The following is an 18,385-nucleotide window of genomic DNA, read 5'->3' on the forward strand; positions in this document are numbered from 1 at the left end:
ACAAAATATAAGTCATTGGAATTTTTATAATTAACTAAAGTATCTCTTCAACGTATGGTAAAATACAAAATAAGTACAATAAAGTATGCATGCAGTTATGCAAGCCATCTATCCTAATCCAGGCATATGAATAAATTAGTTCTAAATTATATCTACTGTACAGACAGGACAGCTTAAAAAGTGCTGAGTCAACGTGCGGAGCTTTTCACAGTCGTGATTCTGCGTTCGTTATTTAGGACGCTTGTCTGGAGCTGAGCCGCACTAATCTGGAGGCTTCTCATGCTTTGATGTTCATGTTGCTCCACTTGCACCCTCATCAGCAACCGTCACTTCTCATGCTGCCGTAGAAACTGAAAGCATTGACTATAAAAAGTCTACACACCCCTGTTCAAATGCAAGAGAACCCAAGATATGTCATTGAAAAACACCATTAACGTGACCTATAACCTGGACAGCTCGATTGAAACGATTTTTGTATTTCAAAGGAAACAGAGCCATCCTTTAACTGTCTTTTACTTTGTTTTTATTGATTTGTGTTCTCCAATGCACAACACAGACAAATAAAGCACAGTATTACAATATCTACTCAGAACATTTAGAAGAATATCATCAATCAATAAAGCAGTGAGACTCCACTTAAGAGTACAGGCAATGAAAAACGTCAAAAGGCAAAACAGTGCTGCTAAACGGAGTAGTAAACAAACAATGCAATTCATGACGTTGATATCGCAGAATCGTGTCTTGGTGAAGCAGCGTGTGGCTCAAAGCTCCAGATGACAGTACAACGTTAATTGTTTCTTTATTTTTTTTCATTTCTGTTGCATCGACTGACTGGTCAACGCGGCCATCTTTTATTTTTCTTCCCACCTTCGGTTATCACCACATCATTCCAAAATTTAACTAAGCTGTAAACAGGGCACGACGAAAGCTACGAGCTAACAAAAAGATCAAAACAAGCATGTTGCAACTCAGCTACACCAAATGAATCGCAATTATTGCTTTGGCTGATGTCGGACATTAAAAGTGTCACATTCCATGGATTCCAACGGAAACAATCGTTGACGTGAGAAACATTCATGACAGAAAGTGTTTTGTTGTTTTTTTTGTAAATAAAGGCAAACGAGAAGCATTCTAATGCCAGAAAGACACCACTTCAAACATACACATTCAAAATATTGGCAAGGTGATTGACTCATACAGAAACACAGAAACTCATACAGTGTCGTATTTTTCACGTCATTATTTTTACTATATTTGGTTGAGTGATTTATTTTTTATTTTTTTGGTGTGATTAAGCAAAATGAGTGTAAAAAGCAGAGGTGGGATTAAGTCACATAAATGCAAGTCATCTCAAGTCTTCTTAACCTTCAAGTTTCAAGCAAGTCCCGAGTTGCCAGTTCAAATCGCTGTGACCATTTTTTTTTCCTTATATGGTCGCATCCGGCTTGTAAAGAGAGTAGTGTTTCCATAGCAACCTTCCTGGCCCCTCACATCTACAGTTGAGAGTCTACTCTCTAAACCATAAAAAAAAATATGGATGGTCTTTATGACTCAAGCATATTGCCCCTTTCTCAGAACCCGTGTTTGGTTTACGGTCGAAGCAATGCGACGACAAACTTTTCAACAAATGAAGCAATTAATGAATGCCATATTAATGAGATACTAGACTTGGCAGCTAGTCAAAATGTACTCATCGCCTAGTTGATAGCCACCCTTGAAACGGTTTATAATTGCCTACAGGTAATACAAAATGGCGGAAACTATTTTTGTCTCAGTGAAACTCCTCAACTAATGTCATCATGTGAAAGCCAAGTTGAATATTTGAGAAGCTTTAGGAGATTGCCGACTTAGGTCTGATTCCATTTAGGTCATGTGACTTGAGTCCCCCACCTCTGGTAAAGAGTGCGATACAATCATTAAAGGAAAAGTGACACGAAGATGGTGCGACAATCGCTATGGTGATGTCTGATGCTGGTGGTGCATGTACATATATATTAGGGGTGTCAAGCGGTTAAAATTGTAATTAATCGCATGATTTCAATAGTTAACTCACAATCAAAAATGTTTTATCTGTTCTAAATGTACAATAAAATGTACAACATGTTTTTTTCTACGTTTTCATAATCTCGTTAACATAAAAGTGGAAAAAATTAAACTAATAGAAATATGGCTGCATCTTTTAGTCATTGATACAGTAGTTTCATAGTAATTCACAAAATCAAGGTCATTTTTCTGCCACTAGATGGCATAATTGCATTTGTAAGACATTGGTGACAGCTCAGTGCATTTTTCTTTTCATATTAAGAGCTATCTAATCTTTACCATGAAATAACTGCAATTTTTTTTAAATTGTAAAATACAAGTTGACCCCAGTCTCCACAAATATATGCATTATTATTAAATATATTACTGCAAAATTTTGACGTGGACTTGTCTGCTGCGTTGCGACTGAAATTCCCCCAGTACAGGGAAATCGCATGTTTAAAAAATTAGTGGCTATAAGGAACTTTATAAATTAAATTTACTCAAAATTAATGCACACATTTTGACACCCCTAATATATATATATATATATATATATACAGTATATATATGTGTATGTGTGTGCGTGTGTGCTGCATTCATGACATTTGCCCGAGCATATTTACTGACAGGCCTACAGGGACATCCGATGGGGTGTTGGGTGATGGTAGGGAGGGGGTGTAGTGCCCCTAGAGGTTGACCAGGTGTAGGTCAGAGGCTGAGAAGCGAGGGCAGAGCGCCGCGTCGGGGTCCCGTAGCTGCCGCAGGACCCGCCGGTGGAACTTGGTGCGCACGCGGTTGAACTCCATGATGTCGCTGGGGTCCTCCTCGATCCAGAAGCGGTGGAACTCCTGCATCAGGTAGCCTGACAAACACGCACAACCAATTTGAAGCCTCTCAGGTTGCAAAGCTCAGGCGGTGGTTGTCATGGTAACGAAAGCCCGACTCGCTATTGGTCACTCGCATATGTCAATACAAATGAACGTAGCAACACAATCCAAATAGTAGTCGGCGTTCTCGTAGAGGTTGACTCACAAAAGGTCTGCTGGAGGTGCAGCAGCGTGGCCATTTCGGGGGCCACGTTGTACAGGTGTGTCTTCAGGGCGCCGCTCACGAGCAGTGAGTAGGCCAGGTCTGTGATGTTGATGCCCACGATGGCGAAAGAGTAGCTGCAGGGTGTGAGGAAGGTCGTCAAGATTGTTTTTTGGGGACTGTGGCATGCATGCGCTGCTCGGAAACAGTCCACGTTCAACCACAAGATTAATAACTATTCTTTATTTTATGCACATTATTTATTTATTTGTAAATTCAAAAAATGTGTCATGTTGTTTTTGTGTTTAGTAAATTAATAGAATTAATGTTTTTAACTGAACTTTTAGTTCAGTTAAAAACATCAATCTGAATAACATTAATGTTATATTATAGCTTGATTTTAATCAATCATATCGATACATTTTTAGTAAATTATTTGAATGCCGTATGTGATTTTATTTTATTCTAATAATTTTCATTCTATTAATTTAAAAAAATCATTTTCAAACAGCTAAATAACATTATTTTGTCATAGGATCTTTTATGAAATTATTTTTGAAACATCTTTAGTAAATTATCATGAGAAGTATGTGATTTTATTTTCATTTGCAATTATTTTTAGTCTATTTTTTTATGTAACAGTCTTTTCTTATTCGTTATACTATATATAAATGTTTACAGTATGTTATTTTATTATATTCTTATTTTTTTTATTTCATATTAATGCATATATTAATAAATAACATTTTAAATGGCTATTACTTTGCACGATTTGTAATTATTTCTTTGTAGCCTCATTGTGGACTGTGCTTGCCTTAACACACGAATTATAATCATGAGAGTCTTACCCAATGGCTTTGTCAATGTTCTTCGGCTCAAATTCTGACGTGTTTGCCTCGCTGTGAAGGACACACACACACACACACACACACACACACACACACACACACACACACACACACACACACACACACGACAGTCAAGGGTTGCAGCAGAAGTGCTCATGATTCACTCACAACCAGCTCGCTTATATAAATAAGAGCAGCACGATGTCACGTATGGAAATTTTTTGAGAGTTCTTATACCAAATCTTATGAAATTGTTTACCTAATGAAGTAGCCAATAAGCATATTAAAAAAAAAGATGAACTACAAATACTTGAAATGCTTTAAAACAGGGGTGGGCAACTTGCATCACAAGACCACTTGTGCAATTCATAAATTAAGTACGAAATGACTCCTGGTAGAAAACGCTGTTTTAAATGGACCACACGGCACGGAATAATAACAATGCTGCACAGCATGTGGCTGACAAAGCAGGTGAGTGAGGATGAATATGGAGTACCTGCGACTCCCTTGTGCACTCCTGCGGCGGGCCGTGGGAGCGACACAGAGGAGGGAAGCGTGTGTCGAAACAGACAGAAGAAGCTCACTGAGATGCTGATGGCAAAGCAATACAAAGCAGTGATGCAATCAACACAAGATGAGGAGCCAGTGAGCGACCAGGTGGAGCTGTGAACATTGGTGACGAGACCCACGCTATATGGACAAAAGTACCACGACATAGTTTGAGCCATCAGTTGAATCTTAATTCTTCATCAATTGCAGGCTTCCAATTTGTGAGAACTGTGGGATTTTTTTTTTCTGGTGAGCCTCAGGGAAGTGTTTTAAGTCCTTTCAATATTCTTTTGAAACATCACTCCTCATCCTTGTTGAAAAAACACTAAATCCACATTCACAAGGGTATCACGGGAAGCAGTTACTTCTGAGCATCTGTAACAAGTACCAATGAGTGAGACACAATTTAGAGTGGAGTTCTGCAGGGAAGTGTTCTCAGTCCCATAATTTTTCCACAAAAGTCAAAGCCTCCTCATTCTTGTGGCAAGAGCTGGAAAAAAACGCAAAATGCAGGCAGCAGTGCTAGTCAATTCTGATACGTCAACATCCATCCTCAGTAAAACACAGTTTGAAAGGGAGTCCCTCAGGAAATTGTTTTAAGTCCTTTCAATATTCTATTGAAATCTCATTCCTCAACCTTGTTGCAAGAACACAAAATCAAAATTAACAATGTTCTCACAGGAAGCAGTTAATTCTGAGCATCTACCACAAGTACCAATGAGTCAGATACAATTTAGAGCGGCGTTCCACAGGGAAGTGTTTTAAGTACCATAATTTTTCCACAAAAGTCAAACCCTCCTCATTCTCGTAGCAAGAGCTGGAAAAATTCACCTCTTATGCTTCGACATCCATCCCCAGTAAATGTCTAAGACATTTTGAAGGGGAGTTCCTCAGGGAAGTGTTTTGAGTCTTGTCATACTTCTATAAAGGTTGAACCGTCCTCATCCTTTTTATTCATTTCACACAATTTGGAGGGGAGGTGATTTCTGTCCTTTTTCAAGCAAACCTGAGCACGTCAAACACATTTGTCCATATGTCGTGAAGCCGTGTGTGCGCTTGAGTTGCCGACAGTGAGCATGATGTACAGATGAGGTCACTCGTGTTATAGTGGAAATAACGTCGACGTAGGTTTTCTGACATACTTGTGCTTGGGCAGCAGAGAGTCGTGGAGCATCTGCAGAGCTGCAGCCTTGTCGTGTTCCGCAAAGTACCTATAGATAGAGAAGAACTTATTTTAGCATCTTAGCTTAGCACCGTGTAAAAGTTCAAGGAGTTGATCTTACAGAAGATTGTGGAGACCCAGCAGGCCCATGCCTCGGAAGTCCGTCTTGGGATCACTGCCTTGGAATCCGATCTCGCACCACTGCTTGGAAATGCGTCCGGTCAGGGGGGTGTCGGGACGCAGCTCCTTCCACAACTGCTCCAAAAAACAACAATAGTAAATTGTGCGGCCATCTTGTCAAAGAGAACACAAGCTACTGGTGTAATAGCTTAACGGGTTAGAATAAATGCACACCTTCATCAGCATGCCCTCGTGTTGCGCGTTCTCGCAGTCGTAAGGCTCCCGCCGGAGCTTCTCCACCTCGGCCACCAAGTTCCTGTAACCTACAATTTGTAGAAGGCTGGCCTGCAGGGAGATGCCCAACCTGGGGAAGAAAGGAAAGAGTCATCTTCTAGTTCAGTTTGGCTAGCAAATCGCTTTACGTGGTCTTACTGAGGGTTGGTATCAGGGTTGATCTTCTTCAGAGCCATGATGTCATCAATAGTTTTCTCCACTTTGTCGGGATGGGTGCTAAGGGCGGACTGCAGCAGCTGCAAAGAAAATATGGTGTACTACACATTTCTCGCAAAACAGCTAAATTAATTCAACTTGAAACCTTTCTTGACAATAATAAGTTATATCTGACCTCACTAGTTTAAACATGACAGTCTAATTAATATTACATTTTTGGAATATAAGTTATGAAGCAAAATCCAGCCATTTTTATCCATTTTAACTCTTTGACTGCCATAAACGTTATAAAACGTTTAGCATAAACCTAGGGAAGGGCGCCGAGGACGTTAAAAGACGTCCCCTATGTTTTTTTGTTTTTTTTTCAAAAACGGGTGCAGGAAAGCCTTGGGCAGCTGTGCTGAAAGTATCAGGCAGATCTGATTAGTCAAAGACTCGTTTTGGCCCCTAGAGGGCAGCGATGACTCTCTTTGCACAAGGTTGGATGGGCCGCCCACCGTGGGCGTCAGTAGAAGACGTGAGGCGGAGCTAGAGTGTTGAGGAGACATGGCTGAATAAGCCCACAATGGCTGCCCAAGCAACCGGTTGCAAGCAGCTCACGCTTGAGCATTTTTTTCAAAGACGGAAAGCATCAATCAATACTAAAAAGCGCATTGATGTCAACGATGATGATGACAACGAGCTCTACGCCAAAGTTGGAAGCTTTGGCGTGACTGTTATGAACACGTAGTAAGCCTCACCGGTAAGCGCGGCTAGCGCTGCTAAGGCCGGAAAACGCGCACAATAGCCGGCCGGGTACTTCTACACAATCGGACATTCGATCGGGCGATGGAGAGTTGGCATCGACCAATGCAGATTGATGATGATGATGATGATGACTCCGAGCTTGACGCCAAAGTTGGAAGCCTTGACGCGACTGTTATGAACACGTAGTAAGCCTCACCGGCTTAGCGCGGCTAGCGCTGCTAAGGCCGGAAAACGCGGAGCTGCACAAGCGGACATTCGATCGGACAATGAAGAGTACCCCGAGTCCAATGCATATTCATCGGAGGAGCGGGTACAGTCTGATCACGGAGAAGACACTGTTTCTGGACTACGATGCCACCATGAATGGAGTGGATAAAATGGATCAGAACATCTCCTACCACCCGGTATAGCAACTGAAGGACACGGGGAAGCGAGACGTAACGAAACCGTAACGTAACCGTAGCATGATCCTGATATTAGACTTGATGACACACTGCAGTATATACTTGCTATTCCCCGGAAAAAAACGGCCGGCAAGAAAGTGGCGCATGCGAAGAGGCAATCTGTTGTGCAAATGCTGTTGCGTCTCTTTGCACGCAGGGGAGTGCTTCACAAAAAGAAAAACTGTCGTTGAAACATCCACATATTTGTAAATAGCACCACAGTTGCACACATTTGTAAATAGTTTGCCAAATTGTTGTCAAATTGTTACACTGTTGAATGTAAATAAACGTATTTTGCTATCAAAAAACACTTTTTCATTCTTGGTGGTAGTGTTTTATAGAAGTAAAGCACTATTTAGGTGTTTGTGGCATCATTCATGGACAAAAAGAAGTGTCAAATTCACTAGAATGCATGAAATAATATCGTTTCACTAAAAGCTTGATTTCTCCGTATTTTGGTCCAACACAGGCGAAATTGGGTCAAACTAACCATTTTCTATTGTTGATTACTAAAGAACGGAATAAGGTAGAAACAAACTCTTTTTTTCTGATGAAAGATGAAAGTCCAATCTTTCATTTGGTAGTACGTGTGTTTCCATAGTCCAAACAGAACATTTTCTGTGGACCTTGAAAATCAGTCAAAATGCTTAAATCGGCTGGCACTGGCGGCATCCCTTTTCTGAAAACGTCTGGCAGTCAAAGAGTTAAGAGACGGCCATTTTGCCACTTGCTGTCGACCAATCACAGCTGACCTTTCTGAAGCTGCGCTGTGATTGATTGTTACCTGAGACTTGAGCAACATTAATGTTATCTCAAAAGCAAGTGGCAAAATGGCCGCCCCCTGAGATGGATAAAAACGGCTGAGATTTTGCTGCCTCCTATTCCACTAACAGAATACCATATTTAGACTAGTGGGGCTGCATAAAACATATTATTGTCCCCCCCAAAAATTGGGTTGACCTCCCCTTTAATCGTTTAACTTGGATGTTTACCTCATTTTTGGAGTACTTCAGAGACGACTCTGCAAGAAAAACATTGCAAAGTTATGACATGTTGACCAAACCAGTAACTGAATCATAATCAATAATCAATGTTTATGTATAATAATGTCCTATTCTTGAATAAATTGACATAAATCAAAATGTTTGTATCGGATTTGTCGATAAATTGAAGAAGAGAAAAAAAAGCCCTACGTGATAGTATCCTCAAAAGGTCAACAGGAGTGCGCAGGCTCTTACCAATCTTGAGCGTCCTGCGGGCACCATGTTTGTTGTTGTAGCAGATCCGCTGTAGCTCGCAGCGCCCGGTGAACTTGCGTGCCACGAACTTGAGGCCTCGCCACAAACATTTGCAGTAGAGGAACACGAAGAACTGGGTCAACACCCTGCAGGGAAGAAGACCGGGGAGAAATTCATATTGTGCCTTTACAAAGACATGTCATTCATTCCACATGGACATTTGGGGGGGGACCAAGCCCCTATTATTTGCTGAAAATTTGTCGCTGAATTAATTGTATTGCATTTGTTGAGTAACAGTAGGACACTCTTAACTCATTTAAACCCGTCAAAACGTTATTTAATTCTTTGTCCTTCACTCCCAAAAACGTATTTACACGTTGTTGTTTTTTGCACGACCATACAGAAGGTAGTTTACAAAAAAAACGGCCAGCAGGCGGCCACAGAGTATAAGAGAGGCTTTGCTCAGCCAGGGCCATGTTGCAAAAAGCTTTTTTTGACAGTGTTTTCACCAGGAATGGATATCGATGAAACTTGGCTATTTTCTAATGCTAAATGCTGCAAAACATAAACAGATACAAATATACTTTTTTTTGCTGATGAAAGAAGAGACTAGGTTTCATGTTTTTAGAGCAATAGAGCACAATATTCTGTGGGCCTTGCAAAATCAGTCAAACAGCCGGGAGTGAATGGGGTTGCTTCTGTAAAAATGGCTGGGCGTGAATGAGTTAAGAGTGGCGTTCCTCAGGGATGCGTTTTAAGTCCTGTCATTTTTTTCCTGTTATCTACAGATAAAGGACATCTACATGTCCCAAAAAAATTCTTAAGTTGTGAAGGAGCATGTTTGTTCATGATCAGTGAGCTGACGTCAAAGGAGATTTGCTGACGTTGTGCGTGATGATGCTTTCAACATCCATGTTCAGTTCAGTTTGACTTCTGAAGCATATTTTTACACATTTATGGTCTTACACTCTCTGCTTTTCTAATACTTTGTCTCACTAGCCAAAGCAGTATTTAGCAATGAACAGAAATTAAGAGAAAGCTGTATCATAACGACGCATAATTAAACAGAGCATATCCTTATAAAAAGCTATCTTTGCAGGTGACATTGAGTTAGAATAGAGACACGTGCCTCATAGGAAATGCATGCTGACCTATTAAGGCACCATGTGAGACATTAGCTGCTGTACTTGGGCAAAAACGGCAGGGTGGCAAATCCACTTTTTTTGTTTTGACTGTACCTGAATGAGAAATAATGGAGGGATAAAGCAAAAAAATAAATAAAACTCTGCATGATCAATAACACCAGGACGGCGCATGCAGTAAGAGCAACAAGAGGGCTATAAATAGAACAGACAGACGAGCGTTTGTTTACATAGCAGGTTCTTACTGGGTAAGATCGATACAGGGCTCGAACAGGAGAACTTGGAATTAATTTATTTGGTCTAAACAACATCACAAATGAATTCCATCATCAGACAATGGAGGGAGGCTCGTCTTACTTCAGGAAGTGCTTCATGATGCCTGGTGTCTTCTTTGCTGGAGCTTCTGCTGGGGGATTACCTGCAAAGGGAACATGATGATGGTGAGCCAGATGCAATGTGCGAAAACTATAATCAGACAAATATTTATGATTGCTTATTATGTAAATAAGACATTGGAATTATGAGAATTTAATAGCATGTTTCTTGTCTTTTGACTCTTGAGTAAAAAGTTGTATTTAATTTATTGTATGGAATGAAAATTTTGGATGGTGTCCCCCAAAAATTCTACCACTACAAAAAGACATACCTGCGATAAAAAGCTTTTTTTTTTTTTACTTATATTTAAATTATTATCCTTTTTTTGTTTCAAGAAGAAAAGTTGTTTTACTAAAAGTAAGCTTTTTTTTTTAATCTACAAAAATGTGATCATACTTTTGAGAAATAGTGCTTCAGTTTTTTTTTCCAACATAAAATTATTTTATCTTTAAAAAATAGCGAAATATTAAAAGAGAAATCCTCATTTGTTGATACAAATTTCTCAACTTAAAAAAAAGGATACTCTTCCATACTAGTGGGCTGCATCCGGCCCGCGGGCCCTACGTTGTCCCCCACTGCTGCAGGCCTGCATCTGAGGAACTGTCCAGGGCGCGCAGCAATGAACGCGCCAGCCATCTCTTTTGCGTTCCTTCCCACCAAATTGTCCTCTCGCAACGCGTCACCGTTTCAAACTCGTGACACAATCAAATCGCCGTGCAACAAAATAACACATCAGATTTGAAGTCATCATCTGCTGGATGATTAGCAAAAGCGGCGCGTCACATTTGCATAATCCGCAACCATGCGCGGCAATGCCCTCCGCCTTGCAAGGTCGGCACGTCACTAAACGCGTCCTAAAAAGATTATCTTACCGTTTTAAATCTTTTAAAGGCTGTAAAAGCAGGCGACGTGCGGCTTCGTGTTTCCCCCCGTCACTCGGCTGCAGACGTCCGCTTCTCCTCCATGACGCCGTTGTGAGGGCGCAGTCGAAAGGGGGCGCTAAAGTGCAAGGGAGCAGCTGAATGACGTCACGTGGCTGCTGGCGAGCGAGGCTCTGATTAGACTGCACACAAATAGAGACAGCAGAAAATATAACAAAGATCTCTCAAAATGCATCTTACCTATTTTGGGGGAGTTGTCATTTCGATACATCTCTTGCGAAAATAAATCAAATTTCTTAAAAATATATTTTTTTTTAATCAGGAGGTAATCATCTTTTTTGGCAAACAATAGACATTGACCCCAATGCCAAAGTTCAATAAAACAATTTTGTATAAAATACTGACACAAAAATATTAACTTGCTTTGGTTAAAAAACACACACACGTTTTTTTGTTTTTTAAAGTGGACTTATTAGTATTTGCGTTTGGTACTCACAAAAAAGTTGACTTTTCTACATGAATGCATTCAAATAAAAAAATATATAATGTAAATCAAAAGACAATTGTGTGTGGAAACATGTCATAAAAATGTTTTAGTAGACAAAACCTTCACTGCAAGATATACTTGGCTAAATATTTTATGTCATATTTTTCCAAATACCATAACAATCATTTACACTGAATTTAATAAAATGACCACAAAAAAAAAAACAACGTAGAAAAGTCAGGTATGAAATAAAGCACTTAAGATGAGCAGGTGACAATTGCGAGAGAGAAAATTACTTCAACAGTAAACAATGCACAATTTTTGGGCAAACAAAAGGCAGCATTTATGGTTAAATAAATAAAAATAAATAAAGTTGACTTAAGTTAAGAATTTATGTCGCACTCATTGACATCATTGTAAATACATAGGCAAAATATTACCTTCAAATAAGGTAGAATATTTTTTTTTTTTTTATTACAACTATGTGGGGAAGTGATCGTTTCGTGATTTTTGGATTTGGCCTGTTTTGAAAATGGGAATATTCAAAAAAAAAAAAAGACGGCATAATAATAAACCACTGCAGAACTACAAACTGCATTACGATTGAACAGAAAATATGATCAAATCAATGATTATAAAATGTCTAGCAGCAGTTCTGGATCATAAATTGTCTTTGAGGTGTGAATGCCCAACAAGTAGCAAGCAGCACGTTAGTAGCAGTAACATGAAAACAAATAATCAGTAGCGTTTCCTAAATGAACGTAAACAACAGCTTGTTCTTGTTTTTTCGTAACAGCAGGATGGAAGACAACATTCGAGATGCCTTTCTTAGAACAGAAAGACTTTCTTCGTCCTCTTCTGTCGTCATAGCGCAGAGACCACCGTCAGGTTACTTTGCCCGTTTCTGTCAGCCGGCAGCAGGCGGTCCGAGGAGCTCCGGGCCTCCTGGTCCGGAGAGTCGGGCTCGGGCTGAGCAGAGTATGTGGGCACGGCGTTGAAAGTGACGAAGCCCGCCATGATGAGGATGAAGGCCATGATGTATAGCGCTGAGAACTGGAAAACGAAAATGTATGTCATCTTAAAATCATGATTTAACACGTCGCTGTCAAACGGCGAGTCCCTTAATATGATATTTTTTCTTCTTTTTTTTTAAGCCTAGCCTCCATTATTTGTTGCAATTTAACTGTATTCCCAAATATTAACGCTAAAATGCACATATTTGTTTACCCATGTGCAAGTTCACATCATCAAATTTGTTATTTAAACTAGCATGCTGGTCTTCATTTTAATAATTTTTTTTAGAGTTTCGGGCGATTAAAATTTATTAATTTATTTATTAATTAATTGCAAATTTTATATCTGTTCTAACTGTACAATTAATGTTTTCATACTCTTGTGTAAAAAATGTTTAATAGAAATATGGCTGCATCTTTTTGTCATTGATACAGTAATTTCATAATGAGTCATTAATTTGAGTTAAAATAAAAAAGATTTACTGTACTGCAAAAAACCGAGTGTGATATTGATTTGAGTTGGTCCTTTTTCTGCCACTAGATGGCATAATTGCATTTGTAAGCAATTGGTGACAGCTCAGTCTATTTTTCTTTTCATATTAAGAGCTATCCAACCTTTAACATGAAGTAACTTGAAATTCTGCACATTTTTAAATTGTCAAATACAACTTGACACTTGCCACAAATATACGCATTATTATTACATGCATTACTGCTAAATATTGACGTGGACGTGTCTGCTGCGTTGCGACTGGAATTCCCCCAGTACCGCCTTTCCAAGTAAGGGATGGTCATTAATCGCGCGTAAAAAAAAAAAAAAAAAACTAGTAGCGTTAAATGTACTTTAAATTAACGTACTAATTTTGACACCCCTAATTATTTTATTGAATGCTATTTCAATACGGTTGTTTTTGTAACATGTTCACGATTGTGTCCATTGCTAGATGTATGGCATCTGTGCTTTACCGCCATCTTGTGGCATCTACACACAGTTACAAACCAGACAGGCTACAGCTCACACACGGCCCCGGGATCCGGCACTACAGAAAATCGACTTTTTTTTTTTCTCTCTCATTACTGTGTAGTGGAAGAGGAAGAGGCCACAGACGAGGCTGAAGAGGTCAGCGGTGAGAAGTGACAGGTTGACGGCGGTGGCGCTTGTCCTCTTCACCACCACCGGCATGAAGCTGTACAGTGCGAACATGCACAGCACGTAGAGGATAAACATCAGAGCTGCGCCACACAAAAACAACAACGCCGGGAGACGGGTTAGAGTTGCCGTTCTCAAACTTTTGACACCAAGTAAGAAAACACAAACTCTGCTCGCCGCGGTCCGCGTCGTGATCATTGAAACGCAGTCAAGTGTTCATGACTAATGAGGTATACGTTTAACCTTATCACTGTACTTATAATCCCCCCCCCCCCCAAAAAAAATGTCAATCAAAATACATACATATACTTAAGACGGAGAGTTAACTCACCAATGTGAAAGTTCCACTCGATTTTCTTGACAGCACTAATTTCCAGTGCGGCTCTGCGAAGGAGAACAGTTTCAGTAAGAGGAACTAAAGTAAAATACATCGATTTGATATAATCATCAATCAATGTATTATTTACAAGTGCTTTTTTTTCTTTTTCTAATCAAATTATTTTTCCTGACATTAGTTCAATATAAGTAATACAATTAATTACTGGTAATTAAAATTACAACATGCGTCTTGCTCGGTATAAAAATAAAAAAAAAGTACCTGGTGATAGACAATAGAATATCAATTACATATGCAAATTAGGCAAACAGATACTGATGTAAATGTGTTGTAAATACCCATAAAACACCATTAGGTGGAAATTTTTTATATATGACCTCCAATATTCGCGGAAAATATCAAATATTCGGTGTAAATGAAATCATTTAGGCCCGTTTTTTTGACGGTCCTTGAATACACCTCGCGCAAAGTCAGAAGTGAAACTAAAAGCTGAAAAATATTATTACAAATAAACACCGTAGCTTGCATTACCTAAAAAAATTATTGTGTAAATACTGTGTAAATGCCAGAAAGTGGGTTTAATGACTTAATATGTGCTTTAACCCTTAAAGTGTGTGATGTCACGTCAGTTTGGGCTAGCCTGTTATTAACGCTAGTATGCTAGCTAATACTATTGATAAGCCTCATGGGAAGGTGTTAAGCTTCTGTTGAATTATTGAACTAGTGAATACAGTTTATGTAACATGGGCTCATGCTGTGTACATGCTAGACTCATGGTGTTTTATGGTCCTCTCCATTTTAAGTTCTTTGCTGCCATCTTGTGGCAGCTATACATAATTAGTAAACCCTTTTTACGAAGTGCGGGGATTATTCGTCCTGAGCACTCACTGTACAGAAATGAATAAAACTCTTCCACTATAATTCTAATTTATTTCAAATGTGCCTCCATGTACAGTATGTTGTAAATTGTTTTCAGGTTGGAAAACTCACAGTTGAATACCACTGATGATCGTCCCAAAGAATCCCATCATTCCCAAGAACTCCACCCGGCTCCGGTTCTTCACGGTGAACTCCTGGCACATGTTGGACACGGCGTAGAGGACGGCGCTGATCAGCACCAAGCTGTCGCCCAACATCACGTCGCTGGCTGCGGAGTCAATTCATTACGAGAGGCTGCCGACTGAACGGACTTACGGAGAGGATAGAAAGACCAAGGCCTCCTTACTGGATCCCTGGTCTCTTCCGGCCAGGATGTCGGCGCCCACCATGGCGCCCACGCCAAGCAGGCACACGGTCACGGCGATGTAGTGAAGCGGCCTGTAGCGAGTCTTCAGCAGGAACCAGGACATGAGCATCAGTGCCGGTATCACGAAGCAGTCCAGCAGCTGCAAACGCAGCAGGATTGATATGAAATGATCATGTGATGTGAATTTAACCGCAAAGCTACAATGCTGTACTTGTTGACGTTTCTCACCTGGATGCTGGTGAGTGTGGTGTAGCGGTAAGCCTTGACGACCGTGTAGTTGGCCTCTACGTCAGCCAGACCCATCAGCAGGTACTTCCACCACTTGGTCTTCAGCACCTGCAGGAAGTTTTGCTCCTCTGTAGATGTATACAAAAGGCATACTTGTGTTGCTATTCTTATTACAGGCCAAAACGCATTGTTAAGTGTAGGAGGGAGTGGGAGAACATCAGGATGGTATCAATCTCCGGAGAGCAGTGTGGAGGATGCACACAACATTGAGTACAATATTAGCCTGGTAAAATCTAAAAACACTTTTTCTCAAATCATATTTCCCCATTGAAATTAATTGATCTGACATTAATCCGTTCCTGCCCCCCACAATTTTTTTTTTTTAATTTTTTCAAATTTTAACAAGAATAATAGAACTCTATTATTCCCTCATTTTTTATTTGATCCATCTTCTTCTACTTATCCATTGCTTAAAGACCCAGTGTGTAGTCCTTGGCGCCATCTAGTGAGCTAAGGATAGCATTAGAAGCACGTAGGAGCACGCACACTACGGTGGCTCAGAGAGAGATCACATTTCGCAAGCCTACCACCAATTCTTATTTTGCGTTAGCAAACGAGCATCCCGGCGAGCGACGCCGAAAGACCGAGCGAGCCGGAATTAGCCGGAGCAGCTAACAAGAGCGGCTAGCGGGAGAAGCTAGTAAAAAAAAAAAAAAAGCTAGTAAGCGCTTGCGAGAGCAAAGCAGAAAGTGACAAGCGAGGAGCTCGAATCACGAGAGTTAGTGACGACCACCTGCAGGCCCCAGCTGTGAAAGGTGAGATGTTGTCGACCCATTGGGTCAGACACTCGATGCAATACCACCTGGGCTAACGACATTCGTGAAGTTGTCCTTTGACCATCCGTAGCAGGAAGATGGCGGCGAAATATGGCAGCTCTGGTAAGGTGAGACTACAGCCATGTCGTTTTTTTAACTCATTCACTGCCATTGACGTTTATAGACGTCAAATATTCATTTTAACTATTTCTATTAGTTTAAAAAAAAAAATCCACTTTTTAACATTTTTTTTTTACCACTTTTGTTAACAAGAGTATGAAAACCTAGATTTTTTTTATTGTACATTTAGAACAGATATAAAATTTGTGATTAATCATAAGTTATTTCATAAAGTCATGCAATTAATTACGATTAAAAATTTTAATCACCTGACGCTCTTAATTTTTAATAATCTTTTCTTTTTTTAAACCGCGTCAGGTGACTTAAAATTTCTAATAGTAATTAATCGCATGACTTCAATAGTTACCTCACAATTAATCATACATTTTATATATGTTCAAAATGTACAATAACATTTTTTTCATACTCTTGTTAACAAAAGTGGAAACATTTTTAAACTATTAGAAATAGTTTAAATGAATTTTTGACGTCAATAGCCGTCAATGGCAGTGAATGAGTTAATGAATACATGATAAGTTCACCACTAGATGGCGCTAGGAATCACCAAATGTAACTTTAGAGGGTTATAACATGGCAACACCAATGCTATTCGTAAGCCCGTCTATGGTGTTTTCCCATTATTAACTGTGTGTACCTTTGTAGGTGCAGAGGATGGTGGTGTAGGCGAGCAGCAGCAAGGCGTAGTTCAGGAAGCTCTGCAACATGGGCGTCTCGACACCAGCATTGGCCAGGTACTGGCAGCTCACCGCCGTGCCGCAGATCATCAGGGACAAGACTTGGCCCATGACCAGGGTCTTCAGCAAATCCCTGGAAAGGGGAAAGCACGAGCGGATCAACGCTCACTACCTCAGATGATGTGCCAACAAAAACAGGCCCGCATTCCAAGCACTCACCACGTGAAGACGTCCCTTAGCTTGTAATTGTACAGACCGCAGCCCAGCCTCAGTTTCCCACAAATTTTCTCATCCGGTGGGGCCTCCATCGCTTGTCAGGGCTATAAAATGATGACAAAATAAAACAAAAAAACATGAAGGAATTCGTGTCCTCGCTAATTAAGGAGAGAATGGCACAAGTCACGCTGTAATGTCTTATGTTTCCACCTAGCGGTACTGTCCAAAATTGACGCGCTGAATGGCTCCACTAATAAAGCATACCAAGTTATGTTGTTTTTTAATTCTTTCCCCGTGATTGCATGGGTACTTATCTTACATCGACCCAAATGCTTGATAGCCCAAGTGCAACAACACACGTCAAAAAAGTAAAAACAAAAATAATAATAAAAAAAAAGTTATGAGCCTCACCCTGCTTCATAAAACACCCCACCCACCCCCCAGACATAACATCGACTGCTTTACATTAAAATGATTGTGGCTTTGGCGTAGACATGCCAAGTAGATATTCAATAGATGACTCAATGCTCAATGGCAACCAGAAGTGAAACAACGAATCTTACCTTTAAAAAAACACCAAAATTTCACTATAGTCCATTCACTCACACGATAACATTCAGTTCGGAAATGTTAGAAGAAGCCAATCCACATTTCTGCCTCCTCCTCCTCCGACAAGCGTGTAGTTACGAACCTTATCATGCTGCTGCACCGGAAGCGGACACTTTCCCTCCTCTTTCTCCTCCTACTTCTCCCATTGGAGCGAAAATTGCAGCCGGCGATACTTCTTGTCTCTGCAGTCACTAGGAATGTTTCATACTTGAATGTGTCTTTTTATCACCGTTACGTCGGTGTAATTTGGCGGATCGATAGTCGCCTGTTTCGCTTTTGCTGTTTCAGAATAGGTGACGCGTGCTAATGACGTCATTTTAGCCTGGACCAATCAGACCACTTGGGTTCTCACGTCAAATTTCGGCGTCCTTTTCAAAAGATACCTGCAAAACTCGTACAAAAATAAATAAATAAGATATGACATAAATGATTAAAAACAAATCTATACATTTGTCAAAAT

At 40.1% G+C, this 18,385-nt stretch overlaps 2 protein-coding genes across 4 annotated transcripts; both read right to left on the reverse strand.

Annotated features, from left to right (window-relative positions):
• Positions 1-506: 506 nt before the first annotated feature.
• On the reverse strand, positions 507-11,151 carry elmod1 (ELMO/CED-12 domain containing 1). Of its 2 annotated transcripts, XM_086098454.1 has the most exons (12): positions 11,001-11,151; positions 10,111-10,171; positions 8,612-8,757; positions 8,366-8,394; positions 6,166-6,263; positions 5,968-6,097; positions 5,735-5,868; positions 5,594-5,662; positions 4,399-4,419; positions 3,903-3,953; positions 3,058-3,191; positions 507-2,887 (listed from the first exon to the last, which is right to left on the reverse strand). In XM_086098454.1, the coding sequence occupies exons 2-12, from the start codon at positions 10,125-10,127 to the stop codon at positions 2,712-2,714; spliced, it is 1,005 nt and encodes a 334-aa protein (XP_085954580.1). In that variant the 5' UTR covers positions 10,128-10,171; positions 11,001-11,151; the 3' UTR covers positions 507-2,711. The 2 variants fall into 2 exon arrangements, with proteins under 2 accessions (XP_085954580.1, XP_085954581.1); XM_086098455.1 differs by lacking the exon at positions 4,399-4,419.
• Positions 11,152-12,040: 889 nt separating this feature from the next.
• slc35f2 (solute carrier family 35 member F2) lies at positions 12,041-18,210 on the reverse strand. 2 transcript variants are annotated; one of them, XM_086098453.1, is made up of 9 exons: positions 18,008-18,210; positions 17,320-17,420; positions 17,061-17,233; positions 15,471-15,598; positions 15,222-15,381; positions 14,987-15,143; positions 13,991-14,043; positions 13,588-13,742; positions 12,041-12,549 (listed from the first exon to the last, which is right to left on the reverse strand). In XM_086098453.1, exons 2-9 carry the CDS (start codon positions 17,406-17,408, stop codon positions 12,361-12,363), a joined length of 1,104 nt encoding a protein of 367 aa, XP_085954579.1. In that variant the 5' UTR covers positions 17,409-17,420; positions 18,008-18,210; the 3' UTR covers positions 12,041-12,360. The 2 variants fall into 2 exon arrangements, with proteins under 2 accessions (XP_085954579.1, XP_085954577.1); XM_086098451.1 differs by having other exon boundaries at positions 17,880-18,022.
• Positions 18,211-18,385: the final 175 nt, after the last annotated feature.

Source organism: Leptonotus elevatus, chromosome 16 (genome assembly GCF_054856555.1).
Source record: "Leptonotus elevatus isolate MCC_2025b chromosome 16, RoL_Lele_1.0, whole genome shotgun sequence".
Taxonomy (NCBI): domain Eukaryota; kingdom Metazoa; phylum Chordata; class Actinopteri; order Syngnathiformes; family Syngnathidae; genus Leptonotus; species Leptonotus elevatus.

Bases quoted from the DNA above. Each gene is read 5' to 3' on its own strand.
- slc35f2 (XM_086098453.1), bottom strand. From the start codon at position 17,408: ATGGAGGCCCCACCGGATGAGAAAATTTGTGGGAAACTGAGGCTGGGC. The intron at 17,234-17,319 runs GTGAGTGCTTGG...TCCCCTTTCCAG, and splicing joins CTAAGGGACGTCTTCACGTG to GGATTTGCTGAAGACCCTGG. The intron at 15,382-15,470 runs GTGAGAAACGTC...CTGCGTTTGCAG, and splicing joins CCACACTCACCAGCATCCAG to CTGCTGGACTGCTTCGTGAT.
- elmod1 (XM_086098454.1), bottom strand. The intron at 6,264-8,365 runs GTAAACATCCAA...TTTTCTTTGCAG, and splicing joins TGAAGTACTCCAAAAATGAG to CTGCTGCAGTCCGCCCTTAG. The intron at 5,663-5,734 runs GTAAGATCAACT...CTCTATCTATAG, and splicing joins CTGGGTCTCCACAATCTTCT to GTACTTTGCGGAACACGACA.